Genomic DNA, 20,995 nt, shown 5'->3' with positions numbered 1-20,995 from the left:
TTCTAACGGTGCTAGCTCTCAGGAGTTACCAGGTGACATCCAGAACGAATGAGAACAAATTGAGGCAGGAAATTAGGTCATGGATAACGGGAAGGTAGGAGTGAGAGAACATTTGAGAGTTAATGCCAGGCACAGTTAGCCCACTAGGAAACCTATTCAGGAATTTTATTTGTACATTGGCAACTGAATTACAAAACAGTTTTATTAGAGATGGGCAGAATTTAGGACTTGGTGGGCAGCACAAAGAAGTAGAAATTTAAAAAATGAAGATCAATAAATCCTGATTTTAGAGATTGATGATTAAGGGTGATTGCTCTTGGATTTCTGATCACTGAGGATTTGTGCTTTGGGTGAGAAGTCAGCCACTCAGTGTAATAGGGAAGGAGAAAGTCACTATCACTTAAGGGAAAAAGACATTGCACAATGTCTGGTCCACTGCCACCTCCACCCCAGCAAACCACCTGGGCGGAGGAGGTCATTCTCCCTCCTCCATTCACATGCTCCAGGCACAGACACCCTCCTTCCCCTTCTCTTTGTTTTTACTCTCACTCTTACTTCTAGGTGATCTCACCTACCACAGTACTTTGGGGTAGAAGAAGGCAAAATGATAAGATTTATAATCGGCTACAAAATCCCACCGATTAAAATTGTCTCTGCTTATCATAAAAGGAGTAAAAGATTTTAAATATTAAGATGTTAAAAATATTAAAATATTCTTTCAAGCGATCTAGAGTTGAATCCCTTGAGAACAGCTGGCCAAACAAGCTGCAAGTGGAGCTTCCACTTTGATTCTCTAGGCCTCTCGGCCCAGTGTGCTTTTGAGGAGCAAGAAGCACACCTTTACGAAAACCTGTCAATCTGGTAGGAAAGTACAGGCTGCAGAACCCCTTGGCTGGTGTCTTGGGTGTGCCTTTACTTGCTGAATGCCTTCAAGGTACTGCCTCCTGATTTCTCAGAGAAAAAGTAAAATGCATCAGTGTGGTTTCAGTCCTAAATGTGTTGCAGTCCAAGTGTCTGTAATTTGGTAATCCATATGGTGTAGTAATCATCAAAGCATTTGATGTGCAGTCCACCTGAAACCTCAGCCCCCAGCTCAGTGCCTAGCCTGTGCAGTATGTACTCAACAAATATGTGTTAAATTAGTAAATACATGAAAGAGTTGCATCAGCCAAATGTTTACTGAGCACCTGTTACGCTGAGTCTTCACTTCCCTATCCCGATGCAGTGGCTTAACTATGCTGACCTAATAATCACTTGAAATGCCTTTCACCCTTCTGATATTTATTTCTTAAACAGTTACTAAGACGAGGGGATAGGAGTTGATGCTATGTGTGTAGATAGATATTCCCATGCCTGATCTAATTTTAAGGGTGTCAAAAATATTTCTACTACTCCATCTCCAGAGATGAACTGTTTTGGTTGCTGAAATCCTACCGCAGTTCCTTTAACTTGAGAAGAAAGACCTCCCTTCACTTCAGTTCTAGATACATGCTTGGTAGCACTCGGCTTTTTATCACTGAGATGTTATGTTTTATTTTTAAGGGGATCGAGTTTACAAAGTACTTTTAAAAACCTCACGTATTTCATTGAGGGGAATGGGCAAAATCTAAGGAGTCTGGATGTTTAATCTGGGAAAGGGTAGGGAAGCCCACATATCAGTGAAAGGATAAACACGTATCGCTCCCTGCTGGTGCATATACCAAATCTCAACTCCAACTTCTTCATATTGCCTGGAACTATCTCTGAATTTATGAAGCCTTAGGATGATGTGCCTCATATCCCCTCGCTTACTCCAATCCTTTCACTTTGCTTTATCTGCCTGTATTTGTCTTTATCTTTTTGTAGTAAAGCAAATTTTTACTGTCAAGGTAAAGGATAAATGGAGAAAGCACAGAGCAGGCAAAATGTATAAAGTCTGGGGAAAGAGTGCTGTACTGTTGAAACAGGAGCTCCCTCAACTTCCACTGGGGGCTGGTGTGAGTGACATCAGATGGAGTGGTCTTTCTGTTTCATCCTGTCACTGATTGGATGATATACAGGAAGGCCCTCCTATGCCAGGAGTGAACTGGGAATGTGGAGCAATGAGAAAGATGGGGGGGTGAGTGATTGTCCCATCGTTCCTTACGCGCCTCCCTCTTGATCTATACAGGTTTTTAATTGACTGCAACTCTCTTCTTTCAGCCATTAATGGGATGATCTACAGCTTGCCTGGCCTGAGAATGTACGAGCAAGAGTGGGTGAGGTTACACTTGCTGAACATGGGTGGCTCCAAAGACATACACGTGGTTCACTTTCATGGGCAGACCTTACTGGAAAATGGCACTCAACAGCACCAGTTAGGAGTCTGGCCCCTTCTGCCAGGTAAAGATCTAGGCAACAGAGAAGTCGCTCTGAAACACAGTAAGAGAATGAAATCCAACACCTGTAACTCACCCTCAATCCCTCCTAGTGTATCCACTTGCCAAAGGGTCAGAACACAGGCTTCTGGCATAGATCTTGGGAAAAGCCATATACCTGAAATATATAGAGGGTACAAAAATAGTCAGCTATGTTCAAACTGTCTGCAGTACCATACAGGCTAAAGACAATGCCTAATACGTCCCATGCCGTTTCTCCCAAGCCACTGTCACACATACCAGGGCTCAACAGATGACAAAATGAATCACACTGGGCTCAGGCAACACAAGATTTTTCTGCTGGGAAGGAGATAAGAAATTTTCTAGGTCGGCGCCTTGGCTCACTTGGCAAATCCTCCACCTACGGCGCCAGCACCCTGGGGTTCTATCCCAGTTGGGGCACCGGATACTAGTCCCTGTTGCTCCTCTTCCAGTCCAGCTCTCTGCTGTGGCCTGGGAGGTCAGCAGAGGATGGCCCAAGTGCTTGGGTCCTTGTACCCACATGGGAGACCAAGAGGAAGCACCTGGCTCCTGGCTTCGGATAGGCACAGTGCTGGCTGTAGCGGCCATTAGGGGAGTGAACCAATGGAAGGAAGACCTTTGTCTCTGTCTCTCTCTGTCTATAACTCTACCTGTCAAATAAAAAAAAAAAAGAAATTTTCTGGCATTTCCAGATTCTTGAATTCTCCTGGCTCTATTATCCTTTTATACTGTGGCAAGTGACTCCAGAAATCATAATCTTGAACTAACTCATGAAGTTTTTTTTCGAGAAAAAAAATTTGTTAATGGTTGTAAAACCATTTAAGTATTTACAGCTAGTCTGAACAAAATAAAGATAAATGTAGATTTGAACAAACTACAATCATCAGAAAGGATTTTAACATGCAAAGTAGTTGTTGGTAGATGTATCTTCTTGTGGATAAGCTGTATGTATGTTAGAATCTACTTATTCTACTGCATCTAATAAAAACCTAGGAAGCTGGTTAAAATGCAACAGCAAAACACAGGCTTGAGAGGGTAGATTTGGGGCAGTATGCTCATGAGCTTGCATTTTTAATAAACAGCCTCCTTTTCATAAATGTGGTCTGAGGAACTAGCAGAGGCAGTCCACTGATAGAACTTTGAATAGGGAAGTTGTCCTGTGGGTCTGCCTCAGATGTAGGCACAGAAGTCCAATGGGTCTGGTTTGGTTCAAAGTAAGGGAGAAGGGGATCCTTGTTATTCTACGTGTGCCAGTGATTCCCTAATAAATCTAGAAAGACCAACTTTATTAAGATCAGAGATACAGGGGGTTATCTTTTCACCAAGTATTAACAGATAAGTCATCCTTTCCATGGGCCTGCAAGATGGACTGAGAAGCTATGATCACCTGTCCATTGAAATCACAAAGCCAACATATCTACATTAAAGAGAGGAAAGCTGAAGATTTAAGAGGAAATTATTAGCAAGGCAGAGTTCTTCCACCTGTGGGTTCATTCCCCAAATGCTTGCAATGCCTGGGCTGTGCCAGGCTGAAGCCAGGGGCAGGAAATTCTGGTCTCCCATGTGGGTGGCAGGGACCTAACTACTTGAGACACATTGCTGCCTCCCAGGGTGCACATTAGCAGAAAGCTAGAATCAGAAGCCAGAGCCAGGACTTGAACCCAGGCACTCATTTATGGAGCGCATGTGTTTCCACGGCCTCTTCACTACTAGGCTAAACATGTGCCCCTGGAGGTCTTATGTTTGAGGATGACCATCAGCTATTAACTTTGACTCCCAATCTGGAGAATGGTCACAAATTAGAGTAGACACAATCTACATACGATTAGTTGGCAAAGGATACTGTTAAATATCAGAATAGATCATCAGAGACTTTAGAAATCTTATTCTTTGAATGATTTTTCTGAGGCAAATGTATGTAACTCATTATCCAAATATGTACTACTTCTAGAAAGTTTGAAAATGTGGGGGAAGGAATGTTTTGATTTTCTTATATAAAAAAGCCAAAAAAAAAAAAAACTGAAATGAAGAGAGAACAGAAATGGGTACAACAGTATTGAGGCCCAACGATGTGTCACTTAAAGTCACTTTGATACGTTGGACTGTCACACTGTTATCTGCAAGTGTGGATTACCTTGCAACATTACATTTAGATGAGTGAGAGTTTATTTCTAGAAGGGGATATAAAGATTTCAAATTTACTTTTTTTATACAACTTTTTTTAAACTTTTATTTAATAAATATAAATTTCCAAAGTACAGCTTTTAGATTACAGTGGCTTTCCCCCCCCATTAACTTCCCTCCCACCCGCAACCCTCCCATCTCCCGTTCCCTCTCCCATCCCATTCACATCAAGATCCATTTTCAATTATCTTTATATACAGAAGATCAATTTAGTATATATTAAGTAAAGATTTCAACAGTTTGCACCCACACAGAAACATAAAGTGTAAAATACTGTTTCAGTACTAGTTATAGCATTAATTCACATTGAACAACACATTAAGGACAGAGATCCTACATGGAGAGTAAGTGCACAGTGACTCCTGTTGTTGACTTAACAATTGACACTCTTGTTTATGGCGTAGGTAATCACCTTAGGCTCTTATCATGAGTTGCCAAGGCTATGGAAGCCTTTTGAGTTCACCAACTCAAAAGTTGGCAAACTCAAATTTACTTTTAATAACCTATGCGTGTGTTTCCTAATCTAGTCCTGCCTAAACAGAAATGAATAGCTCAAATTCTACTCTAAAGCTTCTTGTGATACAAGGCCTTTAGGATTGTTGGCAAGCTGTCCTTGTTAACCTTTGGATGTGTAATGCTGTCCTTAACTCTCAACTTCAGGTTCATTTAACACTGTTGAAATGAAGGCATCAAAACCTGGCTGGTGGCTCCTAGACACAGAGGTTGGAGAAAACCAGAGATTGGGGATGCAAACGCCATTTCTCATCATAGACAAAGGTATCACCCAAGAACCACATCACATTTTGTAACAGAAGTGTGCCTGTTACTAGAATATTACCAACTGTTAGATTAGAAGCATTCAACTCGGAATTCTGAAGTGACAATGGCATAATTTGTAGTCACAGTTGCTTTTATTCTGGCCCATGATCTGATTGCACTGGACTCATATCAGTTATCTGGAAAACTTAACTCTGATGGTTCAGGACAAAGGCATTCCTCTCCAGTAGGGAACCAATCTAAAGCACCCTTGCTTACAATTTGTGATCCATGAGAAATTGTAGGGAAGACATGCTTTAGGTTCCACAAGTAGAGGAAGGAAAAGGTATAGGAATTTCACAGTCAATGACATAGTCACTGAATTTGGCATTCTGAAATACAAGAAACAGTATCCATCTGTCCATCTGCTTATCTATCCATCCGTCCATCCATCCCTCAACCCATACTGCACTACACGTCTCTACAGTTCCAATCCCTGGGCCAACATCCAGACATCAAGATAGCACAGCCACAAGTATTTCCTTCTTTGATCAAGATGTAACTTTCAAGCCAAACTTTGAGAACCCAGCCCCATGGAGAGGTGGTGCTTCCTGTTGTATTAGTACTTACTTTAAGATACAAGCAGATGGAAATCAGTTTAAAAAACAATTGTATTTCAAGATTTCAGTTATTTCCCTCTAGAGGAACACTATTCCTATTGACGCACCAATCTTGAGAATGTATTTACCGTTTTATGATCAGACATACTTAAGTCCATGCCATACAAGAGTGGTAAAAATCTTCAGTTACTCACCCTTCAGAGGCATAGCCTTTAGAAGAGGAGATTTTTACTTTGATATATGTATTTTCTAAGCAAAATTATCCATTTCTCGACCTTAGAATGTAAACAGCCGTTGGGACTAAGCACTGGTGCCATAGCTGATTCACAGATCAAAGCCTCTGAGTATTTGGGTAAGTAGCCTGCGAATGGCACCTCCAACAACTATGCCGTGTACATCCTGTGAAACCATGCATGGCAATCATGCCGAATGGTCATTTTTCCTCTCCAGGCTTTTCTCCTACCACCAGATAGTGAAGCAGTTCCATTTGGAGTGCTCGTGTGGTAAGGGAAGGAGCACTCTGGCAGGTGCTAAAAGCCTATCAGTGTTGTTTTATCATTGCCACCCCTGTAGTGTATAATGTGCCCAACCAGTGCCTTCCAGGGAAAAACCAAAGGTGGAGTGGTTAATACCTCTACCTACGTAGTCTGACTTTTCTAGAGGGATTCAGCAAGAATAAATAGATTATTTTTATGACATGTGCCCATTTCTATGTCTCTCCATTCATCTTTCTGGATTTGAGCACATATTCCAGTCAGATTCACAGGGCCTTTTTTATAATATAAGGATTTATTTATTGATTTGAAAGGCAGTGTTACATTGGGGTGGAGGGAGGGGGAGAGAGAGAGAGAGAGAGAGAGAGATTGAGATTGATTTTCCCTCTACTGATTCCCTCCAAAAATGACCACAATAGTCGGGCCAAGCAGAAGCTAGGAGCCTGGAATTCCATCCAGTTCTCCCACATGGACAGCAGGTTTCTAAGTACATGGACCATCTTCTGCTGCCCTCCCTGGTGCATTAACAAACAGCTGGATTAGAAGTGGAGCAGTCAGGACTTAAACTGACACTCTGATATGAGATGCTGGCACTGCAGGCAGCAGTTTAATGGCAACCTCTCACATAGTCTCATAAGCCAGGCATTAGGCACCAATTAATAGAGCACTTTACCTATGCAACCATTCATCTGTTTAAGAAACTTTGCTGACCACTCACTCTGAGTGTATGGCAGAAATTCTCCTAAGGTTCTTCGCTTTGCCTCAAAGCCCTTCCTGAGATCAAAAGAGGATCATGATGCTTCCACCCCTCCCAGGTCTTTCTACTGGGCAGGCACATTTTGCAGCGGCTGAGAAAGACAAACATGACTCCTGTGCAAGAAATGGGTGGATGGTGGTTGACAGCTGACCAAACACAAACCTCAAGCCAAGTTTCATCATTTTCAGGGACAGGCTTAGCAACCAATGTTGTGTCAGCTGCCTAATCTCCTAACTGTAACATATGTCTTCCAAGGACCTAGTTTTCCACTGAACTAAAGTCACTGGAGAGATTGTTGATTTTCTATTTTTTTATTTTAAATTCAGAATACTCACAATTTTTTTTCTTGTGTTGAATTTAGGTTATTGGGAACCCAGATTAGCAAGATTAAATAATGGTGGATCATATAATGCTTGGAGTATAGAAAAAACTACAGTAGAATCTGCCTGGAAAACTTGGATACAAGTATGTCTTATTAACGTGGTAATAGTTACTGCTATTGACAGTAAAAACCCACTTGAAAGAAGAACAAAACAAGACATATAGATGTTTACTAACTTCCCAAAGTAACACATAGCTTGTTAGGGTTGCCTTGGAATTCAAGTCCAGATACTTTGTGTTCTACTATTGAGCTAGCATTTCAAACTTTGCTAAGACTTAGGTGCTACTCTTAGTTTTAAGAAGCCAAATATACAATGAATTAAATTAGTATATAACTCGTTGACATAGACAGTTCCATCTACTGACTTTGCTCTTCTGCAGGTGGACATGCAAAGGGAAGTTGTAATTACAGGAATCCAGACCCAAGGTGCCAAACACTATCTGAAGTCCTGCTATATTACTGAGTTCTGTGTGGCTTACAGTTCTGACCAGACCAACTGGAAGATCTTCAAAGGCAACAGCACCCGGAATGTGATGGTTTGTGTCTTTGTTTCTCTCTGAATCTCAGAACTCAGCCTAGGGTTACTATGACTATGTCTGTGATTAAGCCTGTCTTTGTTAAAAATACTCTTCTGGATATTAGAAATGTGAACAGCTTTCTAAGGGTCTAATGGAGGCAAGTGGAAATATGATGGGTCTGCATATTATAAGTGAAAGAAATATGCAGTACTGCTGAAACTTCAAAACCGCATATAACCTGGAAAAAATAACTATATCATAAAATATCAGACTCTTCAAGTTGTCGGATAATGCACAGCAGAGTAGAATATCTGGTCTTCTACCCCAAGGAGTTCATGCTAAAAGTTGGTGACCAAGACTTTTGAATTGACTATTACATTGTATTTTGTTCTTTATTTCAATGTACCTGAAGTGCTCTGAGGCAGTGTGATTCTCAGACTCATTCAAGGGTCACGGCTGAGGACTGACATTTGCCGGCTGAGCTTCTGTAGGCTCAGCCTAAGAGTCCAAATGTTTCCCCTTCTCTCATTTCTCCTCCCCACAGAAAACCATCTGACTGCAAGGAGTGTATTTGCCATTATTAGGCCAATAACTGAATGTGTTCCAGTTATACTTTATGGAAGTTAATTATTATTTCACCTTTTGTGTATTATCCTTTAGCTATTTCTAGTAATTATTTGCAATAAACTTAGATAAATCCACGAAAATCTTGAATTATGGTTCTCACTAGTCAGTATGGGGAGAGGGAAAACAGGTTACAATTAAGGCTACAGACTAAAGATTTTTGCATTCAGGAGGCATGTCAGTGTGCAGTTTGATTATTTTTGATATCTATTTCTGGTTTTCATATCATGATAATAGTAACTTCATAAGATAAACTGATGTTAATTCTTTAAAGATTTGCTAGAAATCTGGGCCTGGAGATTTCTTTATGGGAATTTTAAAAATTATAAATTCAATTTCTTTAAGAGCTATTGGGCTATTCAAATTGTATATTTCATATCGGGTAAGTTAAGACACTTGTGGCAGGCCGGTGCCGCGGCTCACTAGGCTAATCCTCCGCCTTGCGGCACCGGCACCCCAGGTTCTAGTCCCGGTCGGGGCACCGGATTCTGTCCCAGTTGCCCCTCTTCCAGGCCAGCTCTCTGCTATGGCCAGGGAGTGCAGTGGAGGATGGCCCAAGTGCTTGGGCCCTGCACCCCATGGGAGACCAGGAGAAGCACCTGGCTCCTGCCTTCGGATCAGCGCGGTGCACCAGCCGCAGCGTGCCAGCCGTGGCGGCCATTGGAGGGTGAACCAATGGCAAAGGAAGACCTTTCTCTCTCTCTGTCTCTCTCTCTCACTGTCCACTCTGCCTGTAAAAAAAAAAAAAAAAAAAAAAAAAAAAAAAGACACTTGTGGTTTTAGATAAAGTGGTCCATTTCCTCTAAGTGTTCAGTTTATGTATGTAGAGTTATTTGTAGTAGCCACTTCTTGGCCTTTTGATGTCTTCAGGGTCTGTGATGATATTGCCTGTTTTATCTCTGATACTGCAATTTGAATTTCTCTTTTTTTCTCTTTTTTTGTTAAGATTTATTGATTCATTGTGAAACACAGAGAGGGGGCGGGGAGAGTGCTTTAATCCTCTGGTTTACTCCCCAAATGGCTACAATGGTCGGGTCTGGGACAGTGGGAAGCCAAGAGCTAGGATCTTCATCTGGGTCTCCCACATAGATAGCAGGGGCCCAACTACTTGGGCTATCTTCTACTGCTTTCCCAAGGCCATTAGCAGGGAGCTGGATCATAAGTAGAGCAGCTGGGACATGAATAGGCACTCATATGGGATGCTGACATCACTACCTGCTACACTGCAAGGCTGGCTCCTTTAGTTTTGCTGCAGATTTGTTAACTTTTTGAAATGTTGGAGAACTAACTCTTTCTTTTGCTGAATTTTCTCCATTGTTTCTCTGTTCTCAGTCTTAGTGACATCTGCCCTTCTGTTTTAGCATCCTGACATTGCTCTACTAGGGAAGAACTGGGTACAACCTGGTTACTGCCAGGTGGCAGTCAAAGTGCCTGTCTCCCACTGGGCCTCTGCCGGCCCCTTACAGCGGAGGATTCCTCTTTCTTCTGGCTGGAAAGGGGAGTTCCACTGACACTACTGTGGTGAGAACCAAGGGGTGAAAATCCCAAGTCCCCATTTGGCCTTCTCAGATCCAGTGGGGATTTGAGGGAACCTCTTCAGTCTCACAAACATAGACATCTAGTCTCCCCCAAGTCTTTGCTGCCTGGGGCAGGAGAGGAGCCACATTCTTTTTCTGTGGTGTTTTATTGGAGTGGATCAGTTGTTGCCCAAAAATGTTTTCTGTCTTGCCAGGCTGCCCTTTCTTGATTCTTGGACTAGATAAGGTAGGATTTTATTAGGGCATTTTTTTCCCCATCTGTATCCATTGGTGTTTCCAGGTTCTTGATTTCTGCCTCTCCAAGACTGGGATAACCCAAGGGGGAAAAAACATAAAACAGGAAACACAGCACCCTGTTGTTCCCTGGGACCCAAGAACCCTAGCCAGTTTGCTGCATTTTCTCCACTATTCAGAGTGTTCTTGTGTTTCCTTTATGTATAAAGGACAAGGCTTTTAGCTGTCCTTATCAGGAGGACTACAGCAAAATATATCTACATCATCTTCTGGAAATGTCACCAATTATTGTTTAAGACCAAATTATTTGGTTCAGGTCTGATGAGTACTGAATATTACAATATGTAATCAAGATTTATTAAAATCACTTCATAGAGAATTGTTGCAGAAGTAAGATTTCCTCTTTTCTTCTAGTATTTCAATGGCAACTCAGATGCATCCACAACAAAAGAGAATCTGTTTGACCCGCCTATTGTGGCAAGGTACATCAGGATCTCTCCAATTAGGTCCTACAACAGACCTGCCCTTCGAATGGAGCTGCTAGGTTGTGAGGTTAATGGTAAGGAACAAAGATGCATTATTTTCTAAACCTTGCTCTGACAATCAGGACGTGGGAGGTGTGGGAGAATGGTAAATTCTTCTTTCAGTGACTCAGGTGCCAAGGAAAACCTTTGTGAAACAGAGATGTCACCTGGAAGTACTCTTAGTGTGCTCTAGACCGAGACTGGTTCCAGCAGCTGGGGTAGGCATCACCTGTCTGCATAAGCCTGGCTGATGTGGACACCACCACGACCTCCAAGGAAGAGCCCTTACTTGGAATTGCCTCCGTCATTCCACTCTCAATGAGAACAATCGGAGATTAGAACAAGGCCTGACTCTCCCAAAGCCCTGCAGACCACTCAGACTTTAATGGAACGGAGTTTCTAGCAAAACTGCTACCATGTATTTGGTGTTCAATGAACAGCTTTGAAATATGAATCCGCTTCCCAATTTCTTAAAATCAGGATTGTACCCTGTATTCTCTTTTGTATCCTTTGTCTTTTCTATGTAAGCAGCTATTTTTCAGGGAATGTGACACATCCTATGGTATAAATAAATCCAAGCAATCATAAATGGTCATCATAAAACCCTACTATATGATGGCCGGCGCCGCAGCTCACTAGGCTAATCCTCCACCTTGCGGCGCCGGCACACTGGGTTCTAGTCCCGGTCGGGGCGCCGGATTCTGTCCCAGTTGCCCCTCTTCCAGGCCAGCTCTCTGCTGTGGCCCGGGAAGGCAGTGGAGGATGGCACAGGTTCTTGGGCCCTGCACCCCATGGGAGACCAGGAGAAGCACCTGGCTCCTGCCATCGGATCAGTGCGGTGCGCCAGCCGCAGCGCGCCAGCCGTGGCGGCCATTGGAGGGTGAACCAATGGCAAAAGGAAGACCTTTCTCTCTGTCTCTCTCTCTCACTGTCCACTCTGCCTGTCAAAAAAAAAAAAAAAATTAAAAACCTACTATATGTAGCAAGGGTGTTTAATAGTCTTGTCCATGATTCTGATCCTTGAAGCTGTGCTTTCCTTTATTTTTCACTTCCAAGCACACATGCAAAATGTCTGCCAAGCATTTGAAAGAATGAAACAACTGACTTAAAGTTTGGCAGATCCAGGACCACCCAGCAACTGGAAGGCTAAGGGTAGAAGTATCAATATCTGATTACAGACACAGCGGCAAGTTGCAGAGGAACACTGTTGGGGAGCTGCAGTAGCTTCTCTGGGGTGGAGAGAGGAAGTCATCAGTCACAGCGCAGAAAGCATCTGAGCCTTGGAATCAGTTTCTCATCAAATTAGATGATGGTGCAATCTCCCGTTTTCATACATGAGAGGGACAAATACGGGCATTTTGCCAGCATGCAGGTAGTGATACTGTATAACATCTCCTACATAAAACGCACATTTTACACAGGCAGGAGCACTCCTTGAAATAGTTTCATGACTCATTGTTTTTGTTTTTCTACATAATATGGGCTGTAAGTGGCAGATGATTTCAGATCCTGGAGTCAGGCTACCCTGCAATGTGACTTTCAAACTCTGCTAATTGATTTAAAACATCTGTTTTTTTTTTTTTTTTTTTTTTTTTTTAACACAGGAAGCATTGCTTTCTTCTTTATTTTCTGGGATTTCTAAAATTAATATTCGAAATAGGGAAAGTCAGGTGTGATTTCAAGAAAGCTTCCAGATGATTTACCAGCAGAACAGTGTCACAGGAGGCTGGCGCCGCAGCTCACTAGGCTAATCCTCCACCTTGCGGCCCCAGCACACCGGGTTCTAGTCCCGGTCGGGGCGCCGGATTCTGTCCCGGTTGCCCCTCTTCCAGGCCAGCTCTCTGCTGTGGCCAGGGAGTGCAGTGGAGGATGGCCAAGTGCTTGGGCCCTGCACCCCATGGGAGACCAGGATAAGTACCTGGCTCCTGCCTTCGGATCAGCACGGTGCGCCAGCCACAGTGCGCCAGCCACGGCGGCCATTGGAGGGTGAACCAACAGCAAAGACCTTTCTCTCTCTCTCTCACTGTCCACTCTGCCTGTCAAAAAAAAAAAAAAAAAAAAAAAAAAAAAAGAACAGTGTCACAGGGATGACAGGCACTGAGCAAAGCTCACTCGCTGGGTATGCTCATATTCTCACGTTCACAGAGCAGCCTCACTGCCTGTGATGTTCAAAATCAAGCCGTGGCAAAATTTCAAAGGGTGTATAACATGAATCACACTGAAAGGGCTGAAAAAGCAAGTAAGTGGTGGCCACCTAGGAGCCACTGTATCTTCTTTGTAGTCATTATTAGACAAAGAAACAATATATTTTTTATATACGTGGATAGTTCAGGATTTTTGTGTACCTCAACACAAAGACCCAGGGTCCATGTCTCTCTGAAGGAGGGAAGTAGGTCTGAATGTTTAGAACCATGTGTTTGGTATCAGATTGTCTGGGTTCAAATCCAGTTTCTGATTTTCTGGCTGTATACTTCAGGCAAGTTATTGCTTCTTGCTCTACTTCTGTGTTCTTATCAGTGAAATGGAGATGATTAGAGGCATCAAATAAGCTAAGCAGAGCCCAAGAACAATGTTTGGTACTGGCACTGTGGTGATGGTGTTTCCGTTGTTCCTCCGTAGTAATATTATTTCTTGTCCCCTCTGCAGTGAAAAATGCCTTTCAGGGAATGCTGCTGGCATGTAATTAATCATGACTTTTCTTTTGACAGGATGCTCCGCACCCCTGGGAATGGAAAGTGGAAAGATAGAGAACAAGCAAATCACAGCTTCCTCGTTTAAAAAATCTTGGTGGGGAGATTACTGGGAACCCTCTCTTGCCCGTCTCAATGCCCAGGGCCGTGTGAATGCCTGGCAAGCCAAGGTGAAGTACGCCCTATGAATGGAGTTCCTCTCAGCCCTCCAGAAGAAAACAAAGTCCCTCTCTGCAGGGGCGTTAAGGAGGAGGATGGGCTGGAAAGTGAGAGCACCAGCCCCTGTTCCTGCTAATATCCTAGGTCAAAGAATCTCGGAACCCTATTGCCTCAATAGCTCTGGCTTTTACTTTGGCTCAGGGAGGTCATTTATTACCTCTGTGGACCTTGATTTAAATGAGATTGGACATGACTCTTGCAAAGAGCCAGACAGTAAATATTTAGGCTTCATGAGCCATACATTCCCTGTTGTAGCTACTCAACTCTGCCATTATATCAGGAAAGCGGCCATAAGCAATAATTCAAATGCTAGCGCATAGCTGTGTTCCACTAAGACTATTTACAAGCAACATTCAGTGTGTCGGATTTGGCCTATGGTCTGCAGTTCGTCAACTCCTTATTTAAACAGCTTATGTTAGTGATGAACAAATGATTTAGATTTAAAACCTATCTCATTTTTTTCCACAATATTTTTCATTGCCTTAAGAATGTCCTTTAAACTTTGTGTCCATTTGTAAGAACTTTGAGAGATTCCTTAAGACAATTGGAAGGATGATAAAATGTTGTAAACCCAAGGTTATAAATCCGAGATGAAGCTGAACACCTTCCAGGGAGTTCTTTTCCCCCTGGGATGAGCCCATTGGGTAATTCTGGTGACTTGATTTTAAGGTAACAGTTAACAGTCGACCCACTCTCACTCCATACTTCATTTCTTCTTAGACTGCATAGACAACTTTAAAATCCTTTCAGTCAGTGGAATCCAAATTCCCAAACTTCTCTCCTCCTGTTTCCCTCAAGATATCTACACTGCAGTTCTCTTCAGTCTTTGTAGAATTCCAGGATCTATCTTTATGTTAGACCACTAGAAAGAGAATTGTGATATTACTGGAGGAAACACAAGAGCCCAGACTCCATGCAGACAGTCTTGGGAACAAATGTCGTGTCTAGAGACTCATCTGGCCAAACACAGAATCTCAGAATGTTAGACTGGCAAGGAGCGTGCCAAAGCATCTGGTCCACACTTTTCCATTTAACTCTAAATACAGAAGATATTAAGTGATTTTAGATTAGCCCAACTTTAGAATCAGGTCTGGAATCCCACTCTCTCAACAAGCAGGCTAGTGTTCCTTCTACCAGTTCAAACAGTCCAAATACCTCATTTGCAATTCTGCAGAGAGAGAGAAAAACTGACATCCAGAGAAGTAAAAATAATAAAAATGCTATGTTATATTATATTTATATAGCTCATATAATTACATAAGTAATAAATAAGGAGATGTCAGCTAGTTCTTTCCCAGATGACCCATTAGACCTCTCATGGTATAACATCGCTACCTTTCCCTCTCTTTTACAATCTTAAAAAGAAGTGTTTTCTATACTACTTAGACTTATTTATTTATTTGAAAGGCAGAATTACAGAGAGAGAGAGAGAGAGAAACCTTCCATCTACTGGTTCAGTCCTCAAATGACACCAACAGCCACAGCTGTTCCAGGCAGAAGCCAGGAGCTTCATCTGGGTCTCCCACATGGGTGCAGGGGCCCAAAGACTTGGACCATCTTCTGCTGCTTTCCCAGGTGCTGGATTAGAAGTGGAGCAGCCAGAACTCCAAACTAGTGTCCATATAGGATGTAGGCATTGTAGGCAGATGATTAACCCACTATGCCACAACACTAGCCCCTATTTTTATTTATTTTATTTTGAGAGAGAGAGAGAGACCCTCTACTGGTCCACCTCTCAAATGCTCCTTACATTACAGGTTGAGCCAGGCAATCAACTCATTTCTCCCACATGAGTGGCAGGGACCCAAGTACTTGAGCCATCACCTGCTGCCTCCCAGAGTACCTATCAGCAGAAAGCTCGAATCAGGAGTGAAGCCACAACTTGAACCCAGATGCTCCAATACAAGATGCAAGCATCCATAGTCCAAATGCACACGCCCTCTGTAGTTTGCTCTTAGTTTGTGTGAGGTAATAAAGGCTCCCACATTAATTTTTAATGCCATCACTTAAAATCTGGAGTGCTAGTCAGAAATGGGCCTCACTTGACTTTCCCCAGTACAAAACATCTTTGTAGGGTTTCTTTAGGAAGGCTGACTCACACAGCCAGACACGTGCAGGCATGCACACAGATATGCACCTTTCAACATGAATAACTTACCTCAGCCTCTTTTATGACTACAGAAATCTCTTAGCTCCCTATATTCTAACTCACTGGCAAACCCTTGATTTGAAGTCAACTGAGACACCATCCAGATGTCATGAAATTAGCAAAAATTTCTAATACAATTCTTCTAGTTTAATTTTCTTTAAAATACACTTAGTGGGGCCAGCACTGTGGCATAGTAGGCTAAGGCTCTGCCAGCAGCACTGGCGTCCCATGTGGGTGCCGGTTCATGTCCTGGCTGCTCCTCTTCTGATCCAGCTCTCTGTGTATGGCCTTGGAAAGCAGTGGAGGACGGCTGAAGTGCTTGGGTCCCTGCACCCAGTTGGGAGACTCGAAGAAAGTTCCTGGCTCCTGGCTTTAGATTGGCTCAGCTCTGGTCATTATGGCCATTTGGGGAGTGAAGCAGTGAGTGGAAGACCTTTCTCTCTGTCTCTCCCTCTCTCTGTCTGTAGCTCTACCTCTCAAATGAATAAGTAAATTTAAAAAAAAAATACATATAGCATGTGAATCTGTTTGTATACCTACATATAGATGCACATAAATCCACATGCATTTTGGTGCTGCTCAGGAAGCATTCCAACAGTCATTATTTCACAGAGAAGAGAACAAGACTAAGGGACAGGCCAAGTCCCCCACAGGTGAAAATGTATCTCAGATTACTCCAAAAATCACTTAACTCTTCTAACCTTCTTTCTCCAAATGCATGCCACTGAACATGGTGTTGGGCATTTTATTAGGCCAGAGATAGGGCTATTACTGTGCTCTCTGCCAAACCCTACTTAGGGACTTATCGCGCCTCTCAAATATTGCATCTGAAATATTAGGAAAAAAGACTATTTCTGCTATTTGACATTAGAGGTGCAAAGAAAAGCAAAGCTGGATTTTTCTAAAATACATAGAGATGCTAATTCTTTCTCAGGAAATTCTGCTCCAGTATCATAGTATTTAAAGAAACTTGCTTTACATAATGAGATTTAGAGAGTAAAAGTAACTAATAATTTTGCAATTTAGTAATTTTCTCAAGTGAAATTCATTTATTCATTCAACAAGTATTTTGTGAACACCAGCTACCTGCCTGCATTGCGATGCATGCCAGGAAACAAAGCTTCCCTCCAGCAGTATGAGATAGAAACATACAAGTAAGTTGCTGTGCAAAGTGTGGAATACATTTAGAAAAAACTTACACTCATCCTGTAGCAACAAAGAAAAACTGGGAAAGTTTCTAAAAGACAGTGAATCCTAAGGGGTAAGATGGGGGGGGGGGGGGAGCTTGAGTCGTGTATATTTCTGAGTTGTCCTGATCTAAAAAACAAAGGTTTTAACACCTTCCTTATCCACTTTTTAAAAAATAATTTTCACAGGCAAACAACAACATACAGTGGTTGCAAATCGATCTGCTCAAAATCAAGAAGATAACCGCGATAGCCACACAGGGCTGCAAGTCTCTGTCCTCTGAGATGTTTGTCAGGAGCTACACCATTCACTACAGTGACAAGGGAGTAGACTGGAAAGCTTACAGGCAGAAATCCTCCACGGCGGACAAGGTACGGCGTGGCTTCAGGGCTAGGAGAAAGCTATGTGCAAACTGCTCTGATGGAAACAACAAATACGCCCTGACATGAACTACTCAAAATCTAAATTCTAGTTCTGTGGTTGCCTGGTCTTGCGACCGGGCCTGTGCACGTGACCTTTCCACCTTGATTGAGTCATCTGTGAAACAGGGTAATGCTCTAGGGGGAAGGTGTGAGGTTTTGTTAGCTCTGATTGAGAAAGTAATGAGGGGATCCAGAAAACCTTCCACTGTGAAATAATATATCAGCATTGTTTTAGACAAAAACACTCAAGATCATAAACTTTTTGGTGTCATATTGTTACTAAACAAAACAGTTGGTATCCTTACCAATAGAGACCAGATTTCTTCATGTATTTCCTGGTTATTTGGTTAAAACATGCTACAAGAGGCAAAGCTAAGGAGATGAACCTAGTTTTCCAGGAACAGGAACTGGGCTAAAAGTGGTAGGTGAAGCAACACAGAGAACGGAACTGATATTTCTTGAATTTTCATCAAATGTGAACAGTTACTACAGTTAAGAAACTTGAAATCATCTCTCACTTTTTAAACTGGTTGGTCATCTGTTTGTTTTATTTCTCACTATACCAAGTTATTCTCATACAATGAAAGCATCACCGTCATAAACAAATAGTGCCATGTGTAGAACTTGGATATTTTTTTATTTTTAACTTTTATTTAATGAATATAAATTTCCAAAGTACATTTTTAAAATTTTTTTAGTTTTTAACTTTTATTTAATGAAAAACTTGGATATTGTTATAAGCTCCCCTCACCCCCCCAAAAAAATTTTTGGTTGCAGATATAAGGTATATGCCAAAAAAGATGAATAAAGTTAAATACATGATTGAATTATATGTAAAATGTTAGTAATAGCTAACCATTTGTTGGTGTCCACTATCTGACACCTACTAGGCACATGTTGTATGTTTACATAAATTTTTAACTCTTTATGACAACTTCTATGAGGTAAGATATTCCTATCTCCATTTTTCCAATGAGGAAATGGAGCATCAGAAAATGTAAATAACTTATTCAAAGCCACACAGGTACAAGGAGGCTGGGAGCAGAGTAAGGCTTACAGCAGACTCTAAGCTTTACACAGCACCACGTCACTTTTATTGATTCTTCCTTATTTGACTCAGATCGCTGGGGAAATGAAATCCCTAAAGGGATGCCTGTTGCTTCATAATTCATCTCTGTGATGGTGCTTTAAAAGTTCATGGAAAAGTGGAATTAAAAAATGTTTATTTGGGGGGTCGACACTGTGATGGAATGGGTTAAGCCACCGCCTGCAATGCCCACATCCCATATGGGCACCAATTTGAGGCCCAGCTGCTCTGCTTCTAATCCAGCTCTCTGCTGTTGTGCCTGGGAAAGCAGCAGCGTATGGTCCAAGTGCTTGGGCCCCTGTACTCGTGTGGACACCAGTAAGAAGCTCTGGGATCCTGGCTTCAGCCTGGCCCAGCCCCAGTAATTTGGGGAGTGAAGCAGCAAGCAGATGGAGGCTCGCTCTCTCTCTGCTCTTCCCTGTCTTTGCAACTCTGCCATTCAAATAAATAAAAAATAAATATTAAAAAATTATAAAAATGTTTCAGTTCAAAATTTTTTAAATCTGTGCATAGTTTTTTTATAATACACATTTTCTATGAACTTTGAGTCTCCTTGTATGTGTTCTTTGATGCACTCAGTTTGAGCTAAAAAATATTAGAAAAATAAGATTTTTACATCTATTATGTCCTCATTAAAGATTTTCTCATATTTTCCTTTCAGATTTTTGAAGGAAACAGCAATACCAAAGGACAAGTGAAGAATTTTTTCAACCCACCAATCATTTCCAGGTTTATCCGTATCATTCCTAAAACATGGAATCAAAGTATCGCACTTCGCCTGGAACTCTTTGGCTGTGATGTTTACTAGAATTGAATATTCAAAAGGAAGAGTCTCTTTAAGACCTGCAACCATTTAGAGTGGGCAATGTACTTTACAGCTATTTTAAATGTTAACAAATTTTCCACTATTTCTCTTTTTTCTATTAGAGAATAAAATTTTATATAGAAATGTTATAACTCCTTGCCATCGTTAAGCGAGATGGCAGCTATTATATCTGCATTAATTTGAATATAGATGGGAAAATAAAGAGCCAATAAGAAAATGACTTTTCTTTCACAATGTTTAAAAATGCTATATAAAATAATATTCATGGAGTTACCATGCTTTATTATAGCTCTTTAAAATCCTATATATGTTAATAAAAATAGCTATTTCTTTTTAAAAACCATTTATAAACCTGGGCATCTTTCATTCCTATATTCTTCTTTAAAACGACTATTAGTTAGGAGCAAAGGAAACAAATATAAGATTTTTAAGTGGTTTGTTTTCCTTGACAGTAGGAGGGAAAAACAATCTTACCTTATGAAACAAGTGCTTAAAATACCCGGTCTTTCCAGTATGAAAACGATTTTCCTGAGCTGCTGTTGGTAGTCAGAGAAGCAAGTATGTTTTCAGTAGTCCCACTGGACTTGTGAATTCATCCTCATCTCCTTGAGGACTGGTTATACATGCTCATGTTCAGGGTTAATGGTCATTAGACGTCAAACAAAATCAAAATAATCACGGGAAAATTGAATATGGGCTCAAAACTTAGGCTTCCTTCTTGCTGGCACTACGTGGCACACTGTTTCATAACACAGGTTTACCTAAAGGAAAGCTCATATCTCTAAAACAGTGCATTGGAACCACTGACCCAAATACAGAGCTGTTGTTGCTTTCACTGCCCTGTCCACACTGAAAAGCAGATGAAGGCTTTTTCAGTGCCTTTCTCTGCTGGGCCTCAACCACTAGCTACTTCCCTTTGGAACTTGGCATCCAATGACCCTGTAGAAATTGGGAAGCCTTTTGAGCTCACTGTTGAGATCATCTATTTTTCAGAAACAAACCAGCCCAAAAGTTAGTGCTTAAAACAACCACTACAAAAAGATACATGTGATGATGGATAGCTTGAGTTAATCATTCCATAATGTATACACATATAAAAATATCACATTGTAAACCATAAATATATATAATCCTATTTATCAATCACATTTTAAAATGTGAAAGCAATATCCTCAACAAGTATATCATCTTTTGTGGTTCTGTGGGCTGACTGGGCTCAGCTGGGCGATTTTATTGTGGGTTCATTTGGGGTCTCAGGAAGTTACAGCTGGACAACGGCTGCAGCCCAAGTTGTCAGGCAGCTCAGTTGATTGCTGAAGCAGCTGTTCTGCTCTCTTTTTCCAGGTCGTTTCAGGTCCTTTCTTTACTATGTGACTTCTTCATGTAGTCTGTCCATTTGATGCAC

General features: G+C 41.7%; 1 protein-coding gene across 2 annotated transcripts in view; it reads left to right on the top strand.

Annotated features, from left to right (window-relative positions):
• The window catches only part of F5 (coagulation factor V), a 70,756-nt gene extending 50,823 nt beyond the window's left edge, over positions 1 to 19,933 (top strand). For both annotated transcript variants that reach the window (XM_008264079.5, XM_089336932.1), the window contains 9 exons: positions 2,182 to 2,361; positions 5,223 to 5,339; positions 6,219 to 6,290; positions 7,551 to 7,654; positions 7,952 to 8,107; positions 10,900 to 11,044; positions 13,718 to 13,869; positions 17,444 to 17,626; positions 19,426 to 19,933. In XM_008264079.5, the coding sequence (XP_008262301.3) occupies positions 2,182 to 2,361; positions 5,223 to 5,339; positions 6,219 to 6,290; positions 7,551 to 7,654; positions 7,952 to 8,107; positions 10,900 to 11,044; positions 13,718 to 13,869; positions 17,444 to 17,626; positions 19,426 to 19,572 (1,256 nt within the window). In that variant the 3' untranslated portion in view covers positions 19,573 to 19,933. The remainder of the gene's footprint in view (positions 1 to 2,181; positions 2,362 to 5,222; positions 5,340 to 6,218; positions 6,291 to 7,550; positions 7,655 to 7,951; positions 8,108 to 10,899; positions 11,045 to 13,717; positions 13,870 to 17,443; positions 17,627 to 19,425) is intronic.
• Positions 19,934 to 20,995: the final 1,062 nt, after the last annotated feature.

Source organism: Oryctolagus cuniculus, chromosome 7 (genome assembly GCF_051225735.1).
Source record: "Oryctolagus cuniculus isolate XC-2025 breed Fujian yellow rabbit chromosome 7, ASM5122573v1, whole genome shotgun sequence".
In the NCBI taxonomy this organism is placed as follows: domain Eukaryota; kingdom Metazoa; phylum Chordata; class Mammalia; order Lagomorpha; family Leporidae; genus Oryctolagus; species Oryctolagus cuniculus.
The sequence above is the reverse complement of the archived record's forward strand: the minus strand, read 5'-3'. Positions and strand labels throughout refer to the sequence as shown.